This window comes from Rhipicephalus microplus, chromosome 8, assembly GCF_043290135.1.
Source record: "Rhipicephalus microplus isolate Deutch F79 chromosome 8, USDA_Rmic, whole genome shotgun sequence".
Classification (NCBI taxonomy): domain Eukaryota; kingdom Metazoa; phylum Arthropoda; class Arachnida; order Ixodida; family Ixodidae; genus Rhipicephalus; species Rhipicephalus microplus.
The window spans coordinates 62800300-62825155 of record NC_134707.1 but is presented as its reverse complement, the minus strand read 5'-3'; the positions used below and the strand labels follow the sequence as shown (position 1 = coordinate 62825155).

The 24856-nt window shown below is 46.4% G+C and overlaps 1 protein-coding gene across 4 annotated transcripts in view; it reads left to right on the top strand.

Annotated features, from left to right (window-relative positions):
- LOC119164531 (venom metalloproteinase antarease TserMP_A) overlaps window positions 1-24856 on the top strand; it is a 99720-nt gene that overhangs the window by 21137 nt on the left and 53727 nt on the right. For all 4 annotated transcript variants that reach the window (XM_075872002.1, XM_075872001.1, XM_075872004.1 and 1 more), the window contains 2 exons: window positions 2489-2649; window positions 4785-4837. In XM_075872002.1, the coding sequence (XP_075728117.1) occupies window positions 2489-2649; window positions 4785-4837 (214 nt within the window). The remainder of the gene's footprint in view (window positions 1-2488; window positions 2650-4784; window positions 4838-24856) is intronic.

Genomic DNA, 24856 nt, shown 5'->3' with positions numbered 1-24856 from the left:
CGCCCATACTTATATGGCCGCACCTTTGCTGTAGTTACAAACCATCATGCCTTATGTTGTCATCGCTGAAAGATCCATCAGGTCACCTTGCTCGTTGGGCTCTGTGACTTCAAGAGTATGACATCCGCGTCGTGTACTGTTCCGGCCGCCAACATGCCGATGCTGATGCGCTCTCGCGATCACCACTGTCGACTGAGGCTGCCTCTATATCTTCTATGGAACACGCGCTGTCCGCTCTTGACATCGACACAATGACCTCTGCACAGCGCGACGATCCATGGATAACTTCGCTTCTGGACGTCTTATCTGGGGTACCGACACTTCCCATCACTCGAGCATTGCAACGCCAGGCTTCGCACTTCACCATTCGAGGTGGCCTCTTGTACCGGCGCAATTACTCACCAGACGGCAGGAAGTGGCTGCTCGTTATTCCCCGAAAGCTGCGCTCTACAATCTGTGCATCATTTCACTCCGACCCGCAATGCGCTCACGCCGGTGTCTTCGAGACCTACGAGCGTTTAAGGAAGCGTTACTACTGGCGTGGGATGTTTACTTTTGTTCGACAGTTTATTCGCGGCTGCCACGAGTTTCAGCGACGAAAACAGCCACCGAATGCAGGGGCAGCTCCACTACAGCCGCTTGCGTGCTCTGACCGCCCATTCGATCGCGTCGGAATCGACCTTTATGGACCACTGCCATTGACCACAGCAGGTAACCGGTGGGTCATCGTTGCTGTAGATCACCTGACACGGTACGCCGAAACCGCTGCTCTTCCTACGGCGACCGCTCAGGACGTCGCATCTTTCATCCTCCATCGGTTTGTGTTGCGTCACGGCCCTTCTCGCGAGCTCCTCAGTTACCGGGGCCGTGTATTTCTATCCGACGTAATCCAAGCACTTCTCCGTCAGTGCCATATTGTACACCGGATGAGTACTGCTTACCACCTTCCGACGAATGGCCTGACTGAGTGGTTTAATCGGACCCTGGGTGACATGCTCGCGACGCATGTGGCATCTGACCAAACGAACTGGGACCTGGTTCTTCCGTTTGCGACCTACGCGTACAGCACCGCTACCCAGGTCACCACCGGCTTTTCTCCATTCTACCTTCTATACGGACGTCGACCATCGCACACAATTGACACTTTGCTGCCATACGCACCAGATCTATCTGAGTGCACGACCGTGTCTGAAGCCGCCCGTCACGCCGAAGAATGCCGCCAACTAGCGAAGCAGTTTACTACGGCTGACCAGCAACGCCAGAAAAAGGCCCGCGATGACGACCACCCTCCTGCCGCCAAGTTCGCCCCTGGAACCCTTGTATGGCTGTATGTACCACCCTGTGCACCTGGTTTGTCTGCCAAGCTACTTTCAAATTACCATGGCCCATACCGCGTGGTAGAACGCACATCGCCCGTCAATTACGCCATTGAACCGCTTACGCCACCCGGTGACCATCGTCGGCGTGCACACGATATTGTTCACGTGGACCGCTTGAAGCCGTACTTCGACCCTCTCGTTCCTACTTGTTAGATTGTCAGGATGGCTTGATCTTTCTCGACGGGGGCAATTATAATGAAGGATTGATGACAGCAAAAGGGAACAGCAAGCATCATCGCAGAGTATGGCACCATGAAATCGGCGCTCGAGCTCCTCCATCTTCCTCGTCCTGTCGCTATCTCCAATCTCTCACCTGCCCGTCTGGTTCGCCCAATAAACCTCTTTACATTATTATTATTATTATTATTATTATTATTATTATTATTATTATTATTATTATTATTATTATTATTATTATTATTATTATTATTATTATTATTATTATTATTATTACAGAACGTTAGGCTCTTTTGACCACACAGAAATAGCCGATTTAAGTGGCTATGTACCGCCTTCGATATTACACATGTTTAGAAAAGAAACAGTGCACAAACCAGTACCGAACTCAGGTGCATTGCTTCGTGGCACGTGAGTTGACACAGAGCCGCGCAACATTTCAAGACGTACCTGCTCAGGCATCATATTGGCTGAAACATCGTGTTAACATTTTTAATAGTGCGTGGCTGAAGACTGAAATTGCAGTATGCGACGCACGATCTGAGTTGCGTGACGAGTAAGTCGTCTCAAGCTTTCTGCCAATTACAAAGGCCTCAGCTGTAACTATTCGTCATAAGCCTCAGCATCACCAAATTGGGCAGTGTTGTAGGTGCACGAATCACCATGTGGACAATCATTGCGTACCTCACTACTTCGCAGCACAATCAAATATGGCGAAATCAACAATTTAACTTTTGGCGAAACAATCATGAATATTAACGTACTGAACACCTCGCAACTCTACTTGCTGATGTCGGTTCAATAAAGTTCGTACAGGCTCTAAGATGGCCGCTGTTCTTACTTTAGATATTACTGTGCAGCACAAAGCGCAGGCTTGGCGTCTACTTCTTTTTCCCCGGCGTATTTAGTCTTCTGTGTGTCTCTTTTTGCAGAACGATTCCATAGCTGGCAGAAATATCTGTGGACCAACACTCTACGAGCTGAACAACCACAACACCTGTGCGGCAGACATACTTGACGCATTGAATGCCACCGTAGACCTGAAAAATGAATGCGGTTTGGAAGGTTGCGACCTACTTTTGCAGCTTACCAGGTAGGTTGACTCTGGTGATCTTGTGTGTGAGTACCGTCACGCGTTATTTTCAGGAAACGTGGTGTTTTTCTAGCTCTAGATGCTCAGCGTTTGAGATTCTTGAAGAGAATCGCGTTTTGGGGCTCTGGGTTGTCACCTATCCATAGATCTCATTTGGCGTGCTCACGAATTCACGCTCAAAATAAAGTAAATAAAAGCCTGAAACAAGGCTTCCAATACCAAACCTGGTTACAATAAATGACCAAGGTCTAAAAAATCATCGCCCAAGTATACTGTACAAATGGTTAACCAGCGAAAGCTTAAACGTGTGGCCCCGGTGTTTAGCAGTGGGTTCAACTCGATGGGGAACTGAAGACTTTCACAATTATTGGTCACATGTTCGTGCTCCTTAATGAGGTTAGACGCGCGTTCTGAAAAGTTCTGAGAATAAAAAGTGTGCATCAAACGTAGGCAAGAAGGACAGGAAAGACACAAAGTGCTGTGCTCACAAGTGAAAGCCTATTGGAAGGGAACATGAACTTGCAAGTACAAACAGTGCATATGAAGTGAGCTTGACTTCTGAAAAAAAATTGTTTCTAGTTATTTGTTATACAATAAAAAAATTCACGTTTGGGCAACGTGACCGAAAGTTGCCCAAATCAAGAATCACTAAACTTGCTAATCTCAAAGCTTGTGAAAGTTGTCATGCAAACTGGCCATAGCGGTTCAATTCAGAGAGGCTTGAAATGGATTTCACATTCATGTTTTTAACGCATACCAAGCGCACCACGCAAATTTTCTCCGAAGTTAGAAGGAAAAAAAGAGGAGAAATCAAAGTTTGAGCTATCGCGACTTTCGGATTAACGTCTACAGCGTTTCCACTGACCTTCGTACGTGATCCTCTAACTAAGATCACCGAAACAAATATTGAACATTACGATGTCATAGCACAATCTCCAATCTGTACTGGCGAAATCTCGCATGTTTGTCTTCTCTTGAAGAGCATCACGTGGCCGAAATATGAGGGACGCCGTAGTGGAGGGCTCCTGCGGCGTCTCTCATAACTATATGGTGGTTTAGGGAGGTCAAACACCACAAATAAATCAGTCAATCAATCAATCAGGTGTGTCTTCTCGTTAGCAGAAGCTTTATTTTTGTTAGGGATATATTATTGGCTAGCTGTCTATCGCGACGTACACTATCAGCTGACTGCGATACGCCTTTGTATAATTATGAAAGCAACTCTGTGGAACATCCAAAATAGTCACACTAAGAATTTAAATATAACTGTAGTTTCCGTGTTCGCAAATACTGTATGCTGTAATAAAAATGCATTGCCATTCTTCATTTTAAATCACTATGGAGTGCATGAAGCACTTAGGCTAGGGTTCGCAAGCCCTAATGAACATTGATTTTCAGCAATAAAAGTCAGTGCAGTAAGGTGCATGAAAAATATTCTTTGTTTGAGAATTGTTGTTCTATATGCTACATACAGATTCACCATGGCATGGTGTATATAAGGCCGGAACCATTGTTTCTTTAATTTATGATGGAGACAATGCAACCACAGTTTAAACTCGCATTACGAGCTGCATTTAGTTAAAGAAAGGCTGTAGGTCTTGTAGTAGCTTGCCAAAGATCAACAATGTACTAGAATGTTTGAGTGCACAGAATATTTTAAACAGTCAGAACCGTAAGAAGCCAATGAATTTTTTTCTGCGACAGTATACCTGTGAGACTTTCTTCTAAGATTATGGTGCTTACTTCACCTTTCGGTCGTTAGGAGCAGCCCCTGGTCAGACACAGTTCCTAATCAATCACTCCTGGTTCATTTTAAGCACACCTCTTTTTCAATAAGATTTTCTCGTGACTAATCATTTGCGCTATTGACCTCTTCGTTTTCTACTTCTTGTATTGCGCTGGGAAGCGATTGCCAAAAGCAGCTGCAATGTTCAATCTCTGGCAATAATGAAGCCAGAAGTGAGGACACTAGTGTTGAATAACAAATATAGAATCTGTAAAATTAACGAGTACTACATGACAACAAAGTGATCATGACAACGCGATCACTTTCGAGCTCTATTTTCGTCCTTTCGTGCTTCTTTCAGTTCTATTTTTGGAAGTGTGACAAGGTCAATACTTTTTTTCTTTCCTAGAGGCAACCTTGCGATGGAGGTCAACGGCGCATGTATCAACAGGAAAGTTCAAGGTAGGTTTTCCTTAATACAAGACATAGCAATAAAACTAATGATAAAAAATAACTGCGTGTCAGTGCAACAAACAAATAGCATCCACAAGAGACATGTGTGTTGCCACTATTCTTGCACTCAGCAATTCATTATTATTATGCACCATTATCAATTTAGAGTCTCTGTAAAAGTTCACCTAGCAATAAAAATACTTGCTGAATCGGCCGTAGTGAAGGCTTGGCGTAGTCATGCGTAGTCATAGTCACCGTCCAGTCTCCTCGCGGTAGCACTGGGTAAGCTCCGTGGCCCTGCTGCAAATAGGAAAAGCGTGGCAGGAAACCAGGTTGGCACGTGGAAGAACTTCAAAGCGGCGTTCGAGAATCAGTTTAGGGACAACCTTACGCTCTTGCAGTGGCAGCACATAGTCATCAGATGTCTCCAGTCACCCAGTTAAAACCTCGTTGACTACTTGTTGGTGAAACTGTGCATAACTTCACAATGTCTCGTCCAACTGGCATATCCTCAGCGCATTGTATTAGCACTACAAGGTGTGCGTGACGCACATTTACCAACAACGATCACTGCCCAACGGCCACCAACTTTAAGTGTATTTCTGTCCATCATCGCCCAACTCGACCGATCTTTAGAGCACGCCTCTGTTTTCCCAAGTCAGCCGGCCATTGTAAACAGAACATCAGCATCACGAGTGCCTGCCATGCCTGTACAGCAGATTGATAATATTGTCACGTGATCACAGAACGACCACAACGTCTGTTCACAGTAGCAGCACCGGACGTCGAGCCGAACCGAACGTTAGAGCACGAGCACACCAACCGTCCTCTTCTTCTTTCACACCATGGCACATACTCGCATTGGAATGGCTAAACCTCGTTCCATGCCTGTGGCATTACCCCCCCCCCCTTCGAAAAAAAAGTACCACCCCGATGACCAATGCCGATTAAAAGTTAAAGTAGTCGCGTACACGCACAAAGACGCATGATGAATCAGTGTCAGGTGGCTCGGGGGTAGTGTGGCTTCATCCGTGACACAAGAACAATGTCGGCCTGCTGGGAACATCGAGATCGCCGAGCTGTGTCTTCAAGCAGTATTTCGTAGTTGACATCGGTGAGGCGCCGTAGTACTCTATAAGGACCGAAGTAGTGATGGAGTAACTTTTCCGAGCGGCCCCTTTGGCAAACGGGGATCCACAGCCAGACCAGAACACCGGGTTGTAAAATGACATGGCGATGACGGGAGTTGTACCTCTGTGAGTCGATTCATTGTTGTTTTCGGATCCGCTCGAGTGCAAGCTGGCGGGCCGCGTCGGCGAACCGGATAAAGTCGTTCGCATCAGGAGTAATATCGGTCGTGTCAGGCAACAGAATGGCATCAAGCATCGTAATTGCTTCTCGGCCGTGAAGCAACCGGAAGGGAGTGAAACCCGTAGTCTCTTGAACCGCAGTGTTGTAAGCGAACGTTACGTATGGCAAAATTGCATCCCAGTTTTTGTGATCACGGTCGACGTACATAGATAGCATGTCAGCGAGCGTCTTGTTTAATCTCTCCGTCAGACCGTTGGTTTGTGGATGGCATGCGGTTGTTTAGCAATGAGCTGTTCCACTAAGCCTCGTGACGTCTTGCATCAATTGGGCTGTAAAGGCTGTTCCACGGTCAGTGATAAGAACTGTTGGCGCTCCATGGCGGAGGACGATGTTGTTGATGAAAAAATACGCAACCTCATTGACGGTGCCTCGTTGTAGGGCTTTCGTTTCGCAGTACCTCGTTAAATAGTCAGTAGCTACTACAATCCAGCGGTTGCCATCATGTGACTTCGGGAAGGGTCCAAGCAAGTCCATGCCAATTCGTTCAAACGGTTGTGACGGGGGTGCAACAGGCTGCAATAAACCAGCAGGGCGCACAGGTGGGGCTTTACGGCGCTGGCAATTATTGCACGTTTTAACGTAATGCTTGACATCCTGGGTGAGCTTTGGCCAGTAGTAGCGAGTCCAAATCCGGGCAAGGGTACGTGCGAATCCTGGGTGGCCGGAGGAAGGCTCGTCGTGGCAGGCAGATAGAATGTCAGCACGTAGCCCTGGTGGAACGACGAGGAGGTACTCAGTCGCATATGGTTCGAAGTTCTTTTTGTAGACGATGTCGTTGCGGAGACAAAATGACCCTGAACGTGCGAATGCCGATGGTGGACTCGAGCTGCGACCTTGAAGGTATTTGATAAGTTGTTGGATCTCTGAATCATTGCACTGTTGTTGGGCCAAATCAGATTCCCTGACTGCTCAAAGAAAATGGCCATCGGTATCATCGTCCCTCGATGTTGTCGCGAGGGGTGCGCGCGAAAGGCAATCAGCATCAGTGTGCCTGCGGCCCGACTTGTAGACGACTGTAACCTCAAATTCTTGAAGGCGTAAGCTCCACCTCCCGAGGTGCCCTGAAGGGTCCTTGAGATTGGCCAGCCAACAGAGGGCATGATGGTCCGTAACTACTCTGAATGGACGGCCACACAGATACGGTCGGAACTTTGTTATCGCCCAAATAACAGCAAGACATTCCTTCTCCGTGGTCGAGTAATTAGTTTCCGCAGATGACCAAATGCGGCTAGCAAAAGCGATGGGACGTTCAGCCCCGTCTTGCCACTGGACGAGTACTGCACCAAGACCAATGTTGCTTGTGTCAGTTTGAAGTTTTGTGGGGGCATCTTCATCAAAGTGCCCTAGTAAGGGTTCACTCTGAAGGCACTGCTGAAGCTGGGAAAAAGCGGCTCTCTGCTCTGGACCCCACACAAGAGGAGTATCCTTCTTCGTTAAACGGGTAAGGGGTTCAGCGATGCTGGCAAAGCTGTGCACTAAGCGCCTGTAGTAGGCGCAGAGACCCAAAAACCGGCGCAAATCCCGTTTGTTCGAAGGTGGAGGAAATGCAGCAACAGCCATGGTCTTTTCTGGGTCTGGTCTAATGCCATCGTGACTGATAAGGTGGCCGAGGAACTTTAGTTCTTCGTAGCCGAAATGACACTTCTCCGGTTTTAGCGATAGGCCTGCGGATCGAATAGTGACGAAGACGGACTGAAGTCGTTGTAAATGTTACTCAAATGTTTTGGAAAAAAAACGACGTCGTCTAAATACACGAGGCAGGATTCCCACTTCAGACCGGACAGGACGGTGTCCATCATCCTTTGGAACGTTGCCGGTGCAGATCACAATCCAACCGGTAACACTTTGAATTCGTAGAGGCCATCGGGAGTTATGAATGCTGTTTTTTCCCTGTCACGTTCATCGACCTCGATCTGCCAGTAGCCGCTGCGTAAATCTATTGAGGAAAAATATCGGGCATGTCGAAGTCGATCCAGTGAATCATCTATGCGTGGGAGAGGGTAGACGTCTCTCTTCGTCACTTTGTTGAGCTTCCGGTAATCGACGCAAAATCGAAGAGTGCCGTCTTTTCTTTTAACAAGTACGACGGGTGACGCCTATGGACTGTTCGAGGGTTGGATGACGTCGTCGTCGAGCATCTGTTTCATTTGAAAACGTATTGTCTCTTGTTCTTTTTGCGACACGTGGTAGGCGTGCTGTCGTACAGGCCGTTCGGTAGAGTCCGTTATAATGCGGTGCTTCACGGTTGGGGTCTGCTTGATTTTGGAAGTGGACGCAAAGCAATCACTATACGTACAGGTGCGATCAAAAGTGTGCAGACCACGGGATCGCGTGGCAGAATGCATCGACGCGCCAGCTAGCGACGAGACACGACGAGACACCTGCTGCAAGGGCGCATGCGCGTCCCGTCTTATCACTTGGCTTCTCATGTCGCTCTGTTGGACGCGGTTACGGCGCTCGTACCCAAAACGACAACTGGGTGTCGCTTTCTTTGCTCCATCGAATCTGTGTCATTCTTTTACGTAGCGGCTGCGACGGGGCCGGTTCAACACCGGCTCGCGTTGTTATTGACACCGGTTGATTAGGATAAGTAAGCATAGCGAGCATCGCACAACCTGACGAAGCCAAACGCACAAAATTAAATTTTCTCAGGCCAGCTTGCCTTTGTCGGGCTAATCCAAGTTGCACTTAAATGAGCTTAGCTAAGTCAAAGTTAATGTAGCCGAAATTAATCAAATGTAGTCGAGCACTTTATGACCTAAATAAGTGAGGTGTAAGTAGCTTTAGTTAAGCCCAGTCCAGCTTGGTGTTTTCATGTTAAGCGAAGTTAAGCTTAGATGAGCCCAGATGAGTCGAAATAAGTATAGCCAAATCTAATTAGGCAAAGTTGATCATGCTCATCCTTAACCTAGCCGTGCAAAATTAGCCTATACAAGGCAAACCTTATCGGGGCCAATTAATCTAGGTCGACTTCCCCATGAGCCCACAGAAGTCAAGGTCAGGAAGATACTAATTACTCTTTACCGACTCCATACTAATTAGGATAATTAACGTCTAATTAGTGCTAATTATTGTGAACACTAATTATGACTAAATATTAGTCTGAAATCCAGCTACAGTATCCTCTATACTGGAATTTCACGTGGCATAATTAAGCTAAATATGCATAACTAATCTAATTAGGCAAACACCAAGGAAATTATAAAAAGTCTGATTAATCTTGGTTGGTCATAGCATCATCAAACCAATTGGATTATGATTAGCTTTAATTAGGCAACATCTTATTAAAACACAAATAATTAACGTAATTGAAATCGAATTCTCATGAGCTCAGAGAATCCAAGCTCAGCAAGATGCTGATTACTCCTGACCGAGTCGAGTCTCATTTACCTAAATATAAATCTAATTAGCCTTAACATTATTTATAAATATTACTGAATAATGTGCGTGACATCAAAGCCCACCCGAAGTACTCGAGTTTGATGTCGCAGAATTATGCAAATTACGCCTAGTTACGCCTAATTGAGATCGGACTTGCTACGAAACCATTAGCTTCACTGTGACTTTGCCTTGCGCCTTTAGTGCAGGCTGCCCACGTTTTTTTTTTTCGTTTATCGAGTGGCGCGCTGCTTTCTGTGGTGCTTAGCTGTTTTTCAGGAGTTTCAGTAACAGGCAGTCTAACCGCAATGGCCAGTTATATGCTCTTTTGAAAGAGAAAGATACAGTATTTTTGAAACAATATAAAAACTACTGAATATTAGATTACTTAGCTGCTGATAAAATAATTCTTCTATGCAGCCGCTGTCTAGTCCTAAAAGATCAAAACATAATTACAATTTTAGAAGAAGCCGTCTGAACAATAAAAAAGCGGTTCTAAAAAAACCTCAGCGTCACCTGTAAAATATCTGGCTGTTACGTTTATACAAGCTCGACCGTAGGGATTTCCTTTGCGATTCAAAACGTGCTACAGCGAGAACAGTCGCCATAAAAACAATGGAAGCTGTGAGGATAGCTACACATAAATGGCGCAAGCAGGGACTGCGTGATATTGTTAAAATTATCAGGTTATTTTGAGTTTTTATATTGTTTATCTCTTTCAGATTGGCCCCTCAGGACTCAAATAAACTTCTGCTGGTCAGTTTGAGAGAAAAACATGGGGCCCCATTGAGCCGTTTTTTTTTTATTTTCCCCCTTGGCAAAATAATAAAGTATTTCTGCTCCTCTCGAAGCGGCAACTGAATACCCAAGGATCCTTCGGTCCATAACAGCTTGTACTTTCGGCGAGCCGTCAGCATGTGGATGACGACGACGACGAAGCTGCGCCTGAGCACTTCCGTGCGTCGGAGCCGAGCGCGAGAATTGAATATCTCGGCAAAAGTGACTGCGTGGCTGGTCGCCCAGGTCCGAAAGACGACGAAATTAATTGTGTGAGGTTGTAAACACCAGGCGTCTTGCCACACGTTTCCTCAGTAACGTGTCAGGTTTCCGTTGGCGGCGATGACGGCTTGGACGCGTCGCGGCATCGACTCGTACAGCCTCACGACCACCTCAGGGGTAAGGCGCAGGCGCTCCCACTCCTCGCTTACTGCCTGCCAAAGCGCTTCGGAAGTCGCGCTTGAAAGCCGTCGCGCAGACAGGCGGCTCTTCACGATGCCCCACACATTTTCAATCGGGTTCAGGTCAGCACCGACGGGGGGCCAAGGCAGAGTGCGGATGGCAAGGTTCTCGAGTACCGTGGCCACCATGCGAGCTGTGTGGATTGGACTTCGGTCGTGCTGCAGCTGGTAGCAGCCATCCTCGAATGGTCCCTCCAGGGCGTAAGGCACCAGCACTTCCTGCAGCAATCTGCAATAAGCGGATGCCGTGAAGGATCCATTGATTCGGACAAGTGGACCGAGTCCCTCCTTGCTGATGGCTCCCCATGCGCTCACGGCGCAGCGGCCGCTGGACAAAACGTTGTGGCAGTATTCTGGAAGGTATCTGGGGGAATTTAATCAGAAAAATCAGTGTTTCGTCGGAGTACGGGACGCATCAATTACTCATAATAATATATCTGTCATCTTACGTGCCATAACAACATAGGATTTTAGGGCATGCATGCCGTCGTGGAGGGCTACGGAACTTTTGACTGTCAGGTCCTCTTTTAACATGCACTGACATCACACAATACACCGGCATTTAGCATTTCAACTCCATAAAAATGCGATTGCCACTGCCGAGATTGAACCCGCGGCTTTCGGGTAAGCTGCCGAGCGTCCTGTATATAGTTCAGGTGCTACGGAATAGTCGCGACAGGTAACCTAGCGATGCTTCAAGGCCCGCGTGATATTATATATGTTGAAATACTTTGTTCTATGGGAGAAAAGATATATAAATCTTGCCTCGGAAGGAGACAAGCAATGACATTTGTATTATAAGTGTTGTTGTTCACGGGAGGGTTTGATACAATGTGTGAGGAGCTGACAAATGGCATTACTGAAGTAATGGTCAATTTGTTAACTGCCACGAATCAAACCTGCAGGTGAATCTCACCTGCAATTCATAGGGCGCCATACATGACGCTGCTGGTCCCATCGCGAAGAGAAGGTAGATTCGTCGGTGAAAATTACTTCGCCCCATTCTTCCACCGTGCAGCCCTCCACAGAACGCGCAAACTCGAGCCTTAGCTGCCTCTGTCGCTCCGTCAACTGAGGTTTCTGAGCAGCCACGCAGCCCCACAGCCCGGCCTCTCGCAGTCGCCGCCGAATAGTGCTGAGGGAGACGTCCAGTTGAAGCTCACGGCGGATTTCCTTGGCATCAATGAATGGGTCTACCACCACACAGGCCACGATAAGCGAATCAGTTTGAGTGTCCGTTGCTCTTGGACGTCCACTGCGCTCTCTGTCAGCAAGACTTCCTCCATGGTCGAGGTACGTCCTGATAATTCTACTAACTGCGGCCCTCGACCTATTCATCAAGCGGCAGATTTCGCGTTGGGACCATCCCTGCAACGACAGCTCCACAATACGTTGTCGCTGCTCCAGTGGCACGTATGGCGGCATTGCAAATACAAAATGAAGCACTACCACTTCGATGCTGCTTCCACAGTCTGCTACCTAGGAGCCGTTTACATTATCCGTCAACGTGACCGTCGGCTCTCATCGCTTGCAGTGATAACGGAGGTAGGGCGTCGGACTAAGCGTGCTAAGGATGGCCACACAGAATTGCTGCAGCATATGCGGCCGAATGCTTCAACCTATGCCTCTTTTTGTCGCTTGGCATAACCATCGTTCAGGGGTTCAATTATCAAGCGGAATCATCTGAGATATAAAATGCAACCCTACGCACTAGCGACCGACTGACACCTTTTTTGTTGATGCAAGCTGGCGCCAAAACCGAAGGCGCATTCTTGAGCCCTCACTGGCATTTCTTGATGTTGCATTAATTACCACAATTCCCATTATTATAATTTAGATACTCTGTTGCACATTTCCAGAAAAAATAGAACTAGCATTTTACAGCCTGCTTGCGCTGGAGACATTGACGTGAATAATTACACTGCATTAAACACCTTTACTCTCAAAAGCGTCCTATGCAGCAATAGATGTCTATATTAGGCGGATCGAGCCGTGATTTGCATAATTCTGCGACATCAAACTCGAGTACTTCGGGTGGGCTTTGATGTCACGCACATTATTCAGTAATATTTATAAATAATGTTAAGGCTAATTAGATTTATATTTAGGTAAATGAGACTCGACTCGGTCAGGAGTAATCAGCATCTTGCTGAGCTTGGATTCTCTGAGCTCATGAGAATTCGATTTCAATTACGTTAATTATTTGTGTTTTAATAAGATGGTGCCTAATTAAAGCTAATCATAATCCAATTGGTTTGATGATGTTATGACCAACCAAGATTAATCAGACTTTTTATAATTTCCTTGGTGTTTGCCTAATTAGATTAGTTATGCATATTTAGCTTAATTATGCCACGTGAAATTCCAGTATAGAGGATACTCTAGCTGGATTTCAGACTAATATTTAGTCATAATTAGTGTTCACAATAATTAGCACTAATTAGACGTAAATTATCCTAATTAGTATGAAGTCGGTAAAGAGTAATTAGTATCTTCCTGACCTTGACTTCTGTGGGCTCATGGGGAAGTCGACCTAGATTAATCGGCCCCGATAAGGTTTGCCTTGTATAGGCTAATTTTGCACGGCTAGGTTAAGGATGAGCATGATCAACTTTGCCTAATTAGATTTGGCTATACTTATTTCGACTCATCTGGGCTCATCTAAGCTTAACTTCGCTTAACATGAAAACACCAAGCTGGACTGGGCTTAACTAAAGCTACTTACACCTCACTTATTTAGGTCATAAAGTGCTCGACTACATTTGATTAATTTCGGCTACATTAACTTTGACTTAGCTAAGCTCATTTAAGTGCAACTTGGATTAGCCCGACAAAGGCAAGCTGGCCTGAGAAAATTTAATTTTGTGCGTTTGGCTTCGTCAGGTTGTGCGATGCTCGCTATGCTTACTTATCCTAATCAACCGGTGTCAATAACAACGCGAGCTGGTGTTGAACCGGCCCCGTCGCAGCCGCTACGTAAAAGAATGACACAGATTCGATGGAGCAAAGAAAGCGACACCCAGTTGTCGTTTTGGGTACGAGCGCCGTAACCGCGTCCAACAGAGCGACATGAGAAGCCAAGTGATAAGACGGGACGCGCATGCGCCCTTGCAGCAGGTGTCTCGTCGTGTCTCGTCGCTAGCTGGCGCGTCGATGCATTCTGCCACGCGATCCCGTGGTCTGCACACTTTTGATCGCACCTGTACGTAAAATCATGCGTATCTGCTGTTGCTGCGCACAGGATAGCTGGCAATTCTCTTCAACTGTACTGGCTAATAAAGTGTTACCTTCGGCAACAGTGGCAATCGGGGCGATAGTGGAACATTCTTCGTCATCGATGGCTTCAAAGTTCGCGATTGCTGTTCGCTTTGCCAAGTGTTGGTACTGGCCGCCAAAATTCGTGATCAGAAGCTGAGTCCTCCGATGTTTCAGTTTGACGATAGCACGTGCGACACAAATCTGCCGAGCCAAGAGCACCGAGAGGTTAGTTTGCGCGTTGCCACAACTCTTGTTGTCACAGTCGCTCTCCACAGTTACCAACATAGTGGCTCGCGGCGGCAGTGCGATGGTGTCGTCAACAATTCGAAGTGTTGTGGTCGGCGCAACTGCATCCTTTCGTGGGGCTGTATGGTCGTTAGATAATGTTATGAGCAGGTCGCGAAGGTTATTAATGGCTCCATGCTCGCGGAGAAAATTTATTCCGAGAATCAGGTTTTGGGAGCATTCGCACAATACAACGAAGGAAACAATTTACGTCGACTCACGAATTCGGAGGCGGGCAGTGCACATTCATAGCGGTGTCAATAGGTGACCTCCCACAGTCCGGAGGTTGGTTCCATGTCCCCAAGGTGTCGTTACCTTTCTTAGCTGTGCAGCGAGGTCAGCGCTTATAACAGAATAATCGGCACCCGTATCTACCAGAGCGGTCAGCGGGTGGTTGTCGACAAGGACAGAGATACGAGCAGAGACCCGTTTGTCGTCGATGGCACACGTCGGTGAAAGAATGTCATCGGATGTCGGCAGGCAAATCGGGGGAGGGTCTTGTAACGGTCGATCAACAGCGGCCTCACCCCCAGAGGTCGCTGCTCTTAGTTTCCCCGGCGCGGGCTTGTGGATCTAGGTGATCTTCCTGCAAGGACGTCCGCAAAGGTCGATTGTTGGCCAGGTGACATGGAACGCCATGGAGATGGTGAGCGGGATTGGCGACGCGGAAGAGTTGAGGATCGTTGGCTTGCCAAGTACGGGGCCGCTCACCATCTCTGGGTCGACGAGCATCCGGACGAAAGCCAGGAAGACCCATGTGCCTGTAGGCGCGCTCACGGTAGATGTGACCTGGTTCACCACATTGATAACATAGAGGCCGGTTGTCGGGAGCACGCCATACACTGGATTTCCGTGTAAGGGGTGGGTTGCCGTACTGCGGAGGTCCCGAGTAGAACGACGGTGCCGTCTGTAGGGTGGACGGACGGGACGGATAGCCTACAGCCGGTGCAGGAGTACGCAGTGCTTCTGCGTACGTTAATAGCGGAGCTTCGGCTGGACGCGGGGCCGTCATGGGTTGGACTTCAGCTGCACGCAGAGTCGTCATGGGGTGCACCAGCTGCCGGACCTCTTCGCGAACGACATCCATTAGAGCAGCAACATGGGGCGGAGAAGACACCACGTGCAGCTTTTGCAGCTCCTCACGCACAATACTGCGCACGAGCTTCATCAGGTCTTTTACAGTCGTGACGTCAGGTGTTGGCAAGGCCGACGACACTGACGAAAGACTGCCAGGACGCTCACACTGGTACGAACGCTGCCTTAGCATTCTCTCCATTGTCGTGGCTTCGCGGAGGAAATCCGCTACAGTGCTGGGAGGGTTGCGCACTAGTCCCGCGAACAGCTGCTCTTTCACTCCCCGCATTAGGAGGCGCACCTTCTTCTCTTCCGTCATTGAGGAGTCGGCTCGCCTGAACAGCCGCGACATGTCCTCAACGAACATGGCAACACTCACGTTCGGACGCTGGTTTCGGGAATTGAGGAGCCGTTCCGCTTGCTCCTTTCGGTCAGAGCTTCGGAAGGTATTTTACAAGTGGTTGCAAAACTCTGGCCAGGTTGTCATAGTGGCTTCATGGTTTTCGAACCAAGTGCGCGCAGCGTCCTCGAGATAAAAGTAGACATACCGAAGCTTTCGGTGCTCGTTCCACTCGTTGACGCTGCCGCAACGGTTGTAGTCGTCAAGCCAGTCGTCGACGTCCTCGTAAGAGTCACCGTGGAACGGCTTCGGAGTTCGCGGGACGTTGAAGAACCATGAAGGAGGCAGTGTTGATGTTTCTTGGGTTTGCGTTTCCGCACTAGCCATAGTACTGCCGAGTTGTGGAAATGGTCGGAATTCAGGAGGTAGGCCTAGTTGTCGCCTGCTACGCCGTAGGTCAGCTGGTTCTTCCAAGTCGCGACTAGTGTCGGGACCTTGCTGCTGATTGCAGTGCATACAACAGTACCTAGCACCTCCACCAGAAAATGTCACGTGATCACAGAACGATTACAACGTCTGTTCATAGTAGCAGCACCGGACGTCAAGCCGAACCGAACGTTAGAGCACGAGCACACCAACCGTCCTCTTCTTCTTTCACACCATGGCACATACTCGCATCGGCATGGCTAAACCTCGTTCCATGCCTGTGGCAATATTAACGACAGATTTTCGTCACCAACCCCGCCGGCTCAGTCGCCAGTGTCGTGTAGCATTTCTTCGTTACCACAGGAAGAGCGAAGCAGTCCTTACTCTGCAATCAGCTCTAGAAATGGCGCATTACCTAAGCAAGGCCACATGCAGTCATTGACGGCAAACTAGCCATTTTGCATCCAAGTGCCCTCGTTCCAGATGCAATACTGAGGGACAACAAACGAATCTTTCTTCCATGGCCTGCTTTCAAGCTTCAGAGCCACTTGAAAAACGATTTGTGCAGTGTGCCGTAATTCAAGCCTACATTCCACTTGTAGGCCCTGTTGATGCGTTTCAAGGTAGTGGTTCCAAACACACAATGCTCTCGCTGAGTGTTGTTGGATTTTCGAACTTGTTAACATGGTCCAAGTCTTCCATATCTGTTGTAAGCGGTATTGCCGTCATGGCAGTTGGTACATTATGTACTCGCATCGCTGTGGGGCCTATTCCTGCAGTCATTGAGGTTCTAGCTCTGGCTATAAACTCCTTGCTTTCGATCCTGGGAGAGGACTGGTTTGAAGCCGCTCACGCTGAGCTTATCGTCCGGCCACCTCACTCATCAGAAATTTGCCATCCCAGAGCTGGACGCCTTTTTTTTACACAGGCAACGTCTGCTACAGCCCGTTCACTGTTTTCACCGTTGCCGCACAAACCCCAGCACACATGGTTATTCCTCGAACCAAATGAAGGGTTACCTAATGTGATGCCGCGTGAACCAAACGTGGCGGAACTTTACTTCACCGATACTACGTTGGAATCGCCATGGCCGCAACTACGTGATTCCTACATAATTCCTCAGGTAGAACAAGAATTCACTGCCATTCAACAGGTGTTGCACCAGCGTGTATGTGTGTTTGGCACTGATGACAACGACTTGGGGCTTGACAAAAGTACTGACCACTCAAATGAACTTTCGCCAGATGTATTATCATACATATGATGCCTGCATGTATCCAGCCAAGAGGAGGGCGATTTCATCCGAAGCCAATCTCAAGAGCTTCATGTTAAGGACTCAAGCGTCAAGACAGGATGGCTGGACCCGGGACATTGCCAGAAAATTAGCCAACCACCGCAAATCAATCAATTGAAAACGAAGAAACAAAAGGATGCCCATGCAAGCATGTACTCGGCCGTACTAGCACGTGTCAGTTCTTTTGATTAGCCCCGACCGCATCTCAGTTGTAAGATTGAGCCTCTACGAGATAAGGGACCACCAGGTGGTGTGCGCAAGGCCAAGAAACAAGCCATAAAGTCAGCCGCTAAACTACACAAAAACAACCGACACAAGTCAAGTCAAGTCAGTCCTGCCATTGGGAGAAACATGAAAGCGGGAAAGGCACACCCCGCTGCAGCTGTCTTTTATCGTGACAACCACGTTGTCTACAGTAAGCTTGAACTGACTGACTCGTCAGCTGGCACAGAAGTATGTCTCAAGGTTGAAAAGTAAGAGGAAGAGGTTATATATACATATATATATATATATATATATATATATATATATATATGACCTCTTCCTCTCTTTCTCTCTATGTAAGGTTGTATATATATATATATATATATATATATATATATATATATATATATATATATATATATATATATATATATATGTAAGGTTGTATATATAATTTCGTACTACCACTTTGGTTTGCAAGCGAAAATAGACAGAACAAAGGAACTGCGAGTAAAGGTCGGAAAAAAAACAAAGTCTGTAAAAATACCGACAATATGTATATATATATATATATGTGACGTATGAAGCGATAGTTCGTAGAGGCAGAGAAGGAAGAAGTGCAGAGTAGAATAAACATGGAGTATGAGCCACGCCACGTCTTCCATTCATCGTAGCGTCACACGAGTCGACAGGATGAAGACCTGGCGGCCACGTCATCAACCAGCCACCATCTTCGAACGTCTCAGCAAGACGCAGTGACCGAACGTGGACAACGAAAGTACATCCCAACACTACACCAAGACCAGCATCATGACAGCACCATCAGACGACCTTGACATCCCCAAGTACTCCGGATCAGCGGACGATGGACCTGTACAGGACTGGTTCGACCTGTTCGAGCTCCACGCAACCGCTGCATCATGGTCGGAACGGGAGATGATCACGAACTTGACTGACTACATCTCCGGTGAGGCATTTAAGTTTTACCTCATCCACATCTTTGAAAACGACGAGTCATGGCAAAAGATCAGGGAAGAGATGATTACCCGTTTCAAAGAATACGATGAAGACCTGTTCATACCTCATCAGCAAAAGGCTTTTCAACTGACCCATCACAGTTACGCGAAGTCTTCCCGCAGTAAGCCTATTCTCCAAATGAGATCTCAGAGAAAATATACCTCCATTGTACCATCATATGACTCTTCCGAAAAAACGTCACGCATTCGAACACCGACTGGTAACGTGCACGTCGCAACAGACAAGGTAAAGCGTCCGTATACCGAAAGAAATCTAGAAAATTTCGCCAAAAAACTGAACCTAAACCCGCCTTTCCCAAGTGCAATGAAATTGGCATTTTCATCGTGTTCACTGCACCACAACACTTCAGATTTTACAGAACCACCCAAATGCCTTGATGCATCGTGTCACACACAAGACCCAAACGGTTTCGAGCGTGTGACGGAATTTACGTGTGACGAGCTGGTGAATCCTCGCAATACCAGCCCCCACCCTGACGTTCCCGACCAGGGTCGTTCGACAGACACTGTCAGCCTAACTACGCTGCAAAAAGAAAAAAATACGCCGTCAGAACCACCTGAAGCCATGTCTGTTGTGCTCTCATTGTCAAGTGACAACACACATGTGAGTCAAAGCACTGCAGGAATTTCGAATCCTCCAACGCCGGCGCATTGTCAACTGACAGAAGCATTTACAATCAAGGATGACTCACAACCATCTTGGGAGCGTTCTCATCAGCCTGTCACGCTGCTTTCATCGCAGGACAAGCCTAGCAGTACAGTGTCGACTACCGACAATCTACTGATCACATCACCATCTAAAGAAAAGCAGACTCATGTTCCTGAAAGAGGCCCATCTGACGAACTTTCACAAGAAGACGAGCAATTTCAACAAAGGCAACTCCACGAACTCCAAGAACTGCAACGGCTACTCGAACAAGAACAACGATCAAGTGAAACCTCCTCACGAGTACACTCGTGGCTGAAAGATCATCAGACACAACATCAATTAAAGAAGCAAAGACGAAGTCGAGGCCTAAGCCATCTTCGCAGAAAGCAATGTCGACAAAAATTCCTGCACTGGTTCTCAACGCCTTGTTTACGATTCAACAAACTGAAAGAAGACTACAGAAAGCTACGAAAGAGACGTGCAGCTACCACGTGTACAAAGAAGGAACAAAGGCATCATACCATCAGCTTCGGTTCTCGCACATGCAGACTGCAAGCACTTGTTATGCCTCAGCCACGACACAGAAAGCAGCGTCTACGACGGAGAACTTCGTGCCCACGACATCCGACTCTCAAATGCTACAAGTACTTCGACCCTTGTTCATTCATGAGAAAAATCGCTGTGTCATCAGTAATTTCTACGTTCAAGGCGTGCTTCTGTGTGCCAGAACGCAATAGTCAACCTCGCCCACCAGAGTTGTCATAAACTTCATCGGACTGCTCAATCGGCCTTGGAGATTTAGTGAGATTGTGGAACTCCGTCAGGACGTGAAACTGTGAATTTGGGCACTGTTTTGTTCATTCACTTCTTTTATTTGTTATAGTTTGTAACCAGTGCCATCTTTCGGGGGGAGGGGGAATCGTGTGACGTATGAAGCGATAGTTCGTAGAGGCAGAGAAGGAAGAAGTGCAGAGTAGAATAAACATGGAGTATGAGCCACGCCACGTCTGCCATTCATCGTAGCGTCACACACATATATATATATATATATATATATATATATATATATATATATATATATATATATATATATATATATATATATATATATATATATATAAATATATAAATATATATATATATATATATATATATATATATATATGTATATATATATATATATATATATATATATATATATATATATATATATATATATATATATATATATATATATATATGTATGTATATATGTATATATATATATATATATATATATATATATATATATATATATATATATATATATATATATATATATATATATATATATATATCATCAGCCTGACTACGTCCACTGCAGGACAAAGGCCTCTCCCATGTTGCGCCAGTTAACCCGGTCCTGTGCTTGCTGCTGCCAATTTATACCCGCAAACTTTTTAATCTCATCTGCCCACCTAACCTTCTGTCTCCCCCTAACCCGCCTCCCTTCTCTGGGAATCCAGTCAGTTACCCTTAATGACACGCGGTTATCCTGTCTACGCGCTGCATGCCCTGCCCATGTCCATTTCTTCTTCTTGATTTCAGCTATGATATCCTTAACCCCCGTTTGTTCCCTAATCCACTCTGCTCTCTTCTTGTCTCTTAAGGTTACACCTACCATTTTTCTTTCCATTGCTCGCTGCGTCGTCCTCAATTTAAGCTGAACCCTCTTTGTAAGTCTCCAGGTTTCTGCTCCGTAGCTAAGTACCGTCAAGATACAGCTGTTATATACCTTGCTCTTGAGGGATAGTGGCAATCTACCTGTCATAATTTGAGACTGCTTGCCGAATGTGCTCCACCCCACCCTTATTCTGCTAGTTACTTCAATCTCGTGGTTCGGCTCTGCGGTTATTACCTGCCCTAAGTAGACATAGTCTTTTACAACTTCAAGTGCACTATTACCTATCTCGAAGTGCTGCTCCTTGCCGAGGTTGTTGTACATTACTTTCGTTTTCTGCAGATTAATTTTAAGACCCACCTTTCTGCTCTCCTTGTCTAACTTCGTAATCATGAGTTGCAATTCGTCCCCCGAGTTACTCAGCAATGCAATGTCATCGGCGAAGCGCAGGTTACTAAGGTATTCTCCATTGACTCTTATCCCTAACTGTTCCTATTCAAGGCTTCTGAAAACCTCCTGTAAGCACGCGGTAAATATCATTGGCGAAATTGTGTCCCCCTGCCTTACACCCTTCTTGATTGGTATTCTGTTGCTTTCTTTATGAAGCACTATGGTAGCAGTTGATCCCCTGTAGATTTCTTCCAGAATGTGTATATATACTTCATCTACGCCCTGATTCCGCAGTGTTTGCATGACGGATGATATTTATACTGAATCAAACGCCTTCTCGTAATCTATGAAGGCTATGTATAGTGGTTGGTTATACTCTGAGCATTTCTCTATTACCTGATTGACAGTATGAATGTGGTCAATTGTTGAGTAGCCTGTTCGAAATCCTGCTTGTTCCTTTGTTTGATTGAATTCTAATATTTTCTTTACTCTGTTAGCAATTACCTTTGTAAATAGCTTGTATACTACAGAGAGCAAGCTGATCGGCCTGTAATTCTTCACGTCCTTGTCATCTCCTTTCTTATGTATTAAGATGATGTTAGCGTTCTTCCAAGACTCTGGTACTCTTCCCGTCAGGAGACACCTCGTAAACAGGGAGGCTAGTTTTTCTAACACAATCTGTCCTCCATCTTTCAGCAGATCTGATGTTACCTGATCCTCACCAGCAGCTTTGCCCCTTTGCATGCTCTACAAAGCTTTTCTGACTTCTTCTATCATTACTGGTGGGTTGTAATCTTGGTTACTGCTAGTTCTTATAGTATTAAGGTCGTGGTTGTCTCGACTGCTGTACAGATCTGTGTAAAACTCCTCCGCTATTTTAACTATCCTATCCATATTGGTAGTTATTTTGCCTTCTTTGTCCCTTAGTGCAAACATCCGACTTTTGCCTATCCCAAGTTTCCTCTTCAATGCTTTGACACTTCCTCCGTTTTTCAGAGCGTGTTCAATTCTCTCCATGTTATACCTTCTTGCATCGCATACCTTACGTCTACTAATCAACTTCGAAAGCTGTGCCAGTTCTATTTTGTCTGTTGTACTTGACACTTTCATGATTTGGCGCTTCTTTATTAGGTTCTTCGTTTCCTGGGAAAGCTTGCCAGTGTCCTGTCTACCTACCCTGCCTCCAACTTCCACTGCACACTCCGTAATGATACTCGTCAGATTACCATTCATTGTATCTACGCTAAGGTTGGTTTCCTCACTAAGAGCCGAGTACCTGTTCTGCAGCGACACTCTGAATTCCTGTACTTTCCCTCTCAGTGCTAGCTGATTGATTGGCTTCTTGCGTATCAGTTTCTGTCGTTCCTTCTTCTAGTCTAGGCGAATTCGAGACCGTACCATTCTATGGTCACTGCATCGTACCTTGCCAATCACTTCCACATCCTGCACGATTCCAGGGTGTGAACTCATTATAAAGTCTATTTCGTTCTTATTTTCGCCATTAGGGCTCCTCAATGTCCACTTGCGGTTTTCTCGTTTTCGGTAGAAGGTATTCAAGATCCGTAAATTATTGCGTTCTGCGAATTCTACTAGTAGCTCTCCTCTGGCGTTTCTAGTACCGATGCCATAATCTCCTACTGCCTGGTCTCCAGACTGCTTCTTCCCTACCTTTGCATTAAAGTCGCCCATCACTATAGTATACTGTGTTTTTACCTTACTCATTGCCCATTTCAATTCTTCATAGAAGCTTTCAACTGAAGGGTCATCATGGCTGGATGTAGGCGCGTAAGCTTGTACTACCTTCATTTTGTATCTTTTATTCAGTTTAATTACGATACCTACCACCCTTTCATTAATGCTATAGTATTCCTCTATGTAGCCAGCTATGTTTCTGTGAATTAGGAACCCCACTCCCAGTTCTCTTTTGTCTGCCAAGCCCCTGTAGCAAAGGACGTGCCCATTCTGTAGCACCGTATAGGCCTCATCTGTCCTCCTAACCTCACTGAGCCCTATTATATCCCATTTAACACCCTATAGCTCCTCGAATAGTACAGCTAGACTTCCCTCACTAGATAAGGTTCTAGCGTTAAACGTTGCCAAGTTCAGGTTCCAATGGCGGCCTGTCCGGATCCAGAGATTCTTAGCACCCTCTGCTGCGTTGCAGATCTGACCGCCGCCGTGGTCAGTTGCTTCGCAGCGGCTGGGGACTGAGGGCCGTGAGTTATTTGACGTAAGCATGTGGGAGGTAGTAACCAGATACTGCAGCAGGGTGGCCAATCCTTCTCTGGAGGGAGTGCGTTCTCGGCGGTGTTTTGCCGGTGAGGCCGCACCCAAGGCCTCTTAATGCAGTTCCATCAACACGCGGATTTTTTTTAATCCGGTTGGGAACTGCGCGGTACCGGGATTTGAACCACGGACCTCTTGCATGCGAGGCGGATGCTCTAACCACTACGCCATCGCCGCCACTTATATATATATATATATATATATATATATATATATATATATATATATATATATATATATTATTTTTATAATACGATTACAAATATTATTTATTTATCATATATATATATATATATATATATATATATATATATATATATATATATATATATATATATATATATATATATATATATATATATATATATATATATATATATATATATATATATATATATATTGTGGGCATTTAGTATACGCATCCTCTTCACCGGTACATTATCATCATTATCATGTGTGGCTCATGCATCCTCATCGTTTTCGCGTAGCATCATCATCTTGGCTCATTCATCGTAGCTGTCGGCTGCCGGTTCCTCGGGCCTAATAAAAGGTAATCCAAACCAAGACTGCATACGTGGTGGAGAGTGCTGTTAGATCTTCCGCCATCCTCTCGACCACTCTACCCCCTGGAGCTACGTTCAGGTCGCCGCTTGGGCCCATTGTCCGGAAATATGTCGCACCAAGATGAGGCCGGTGCTGCAGCCGTTCCCACTCAACCATCGCGTGCCGCGCCTTCTCACGTCATCAACAGCCTCCAGCGTGAGCCCCATTCCTTCCCTGGTATGCGCGGGGAAGATGTGGAAGAATGGCTGGACGATTTTGAACGTGTCGGCGCTGCTAACCGGTGGGATAACACCTACAAACTCGCTCACGTGTCATTCTACCTCATGGGTGTCGTGAAGACGTGGTTCCTCAAACACTTCATCGACATCCCCGACTGGTCAGCTTTCAAAGATCAGCTTCGCCATGTCTTTGGCACACCGGCTGTTCGTTCGGCTCTCGCAAAGAAAGCTCTCGCGACTCGGAAACAGCACATCGGGGAGTCATACACATCCTACATCGAGGATGTTCTTTCAGTTTGCCGCCGGGTTGACACACCAATGACAGAATCAGACAAGGTGCGCCAGCTTCTTAAGGG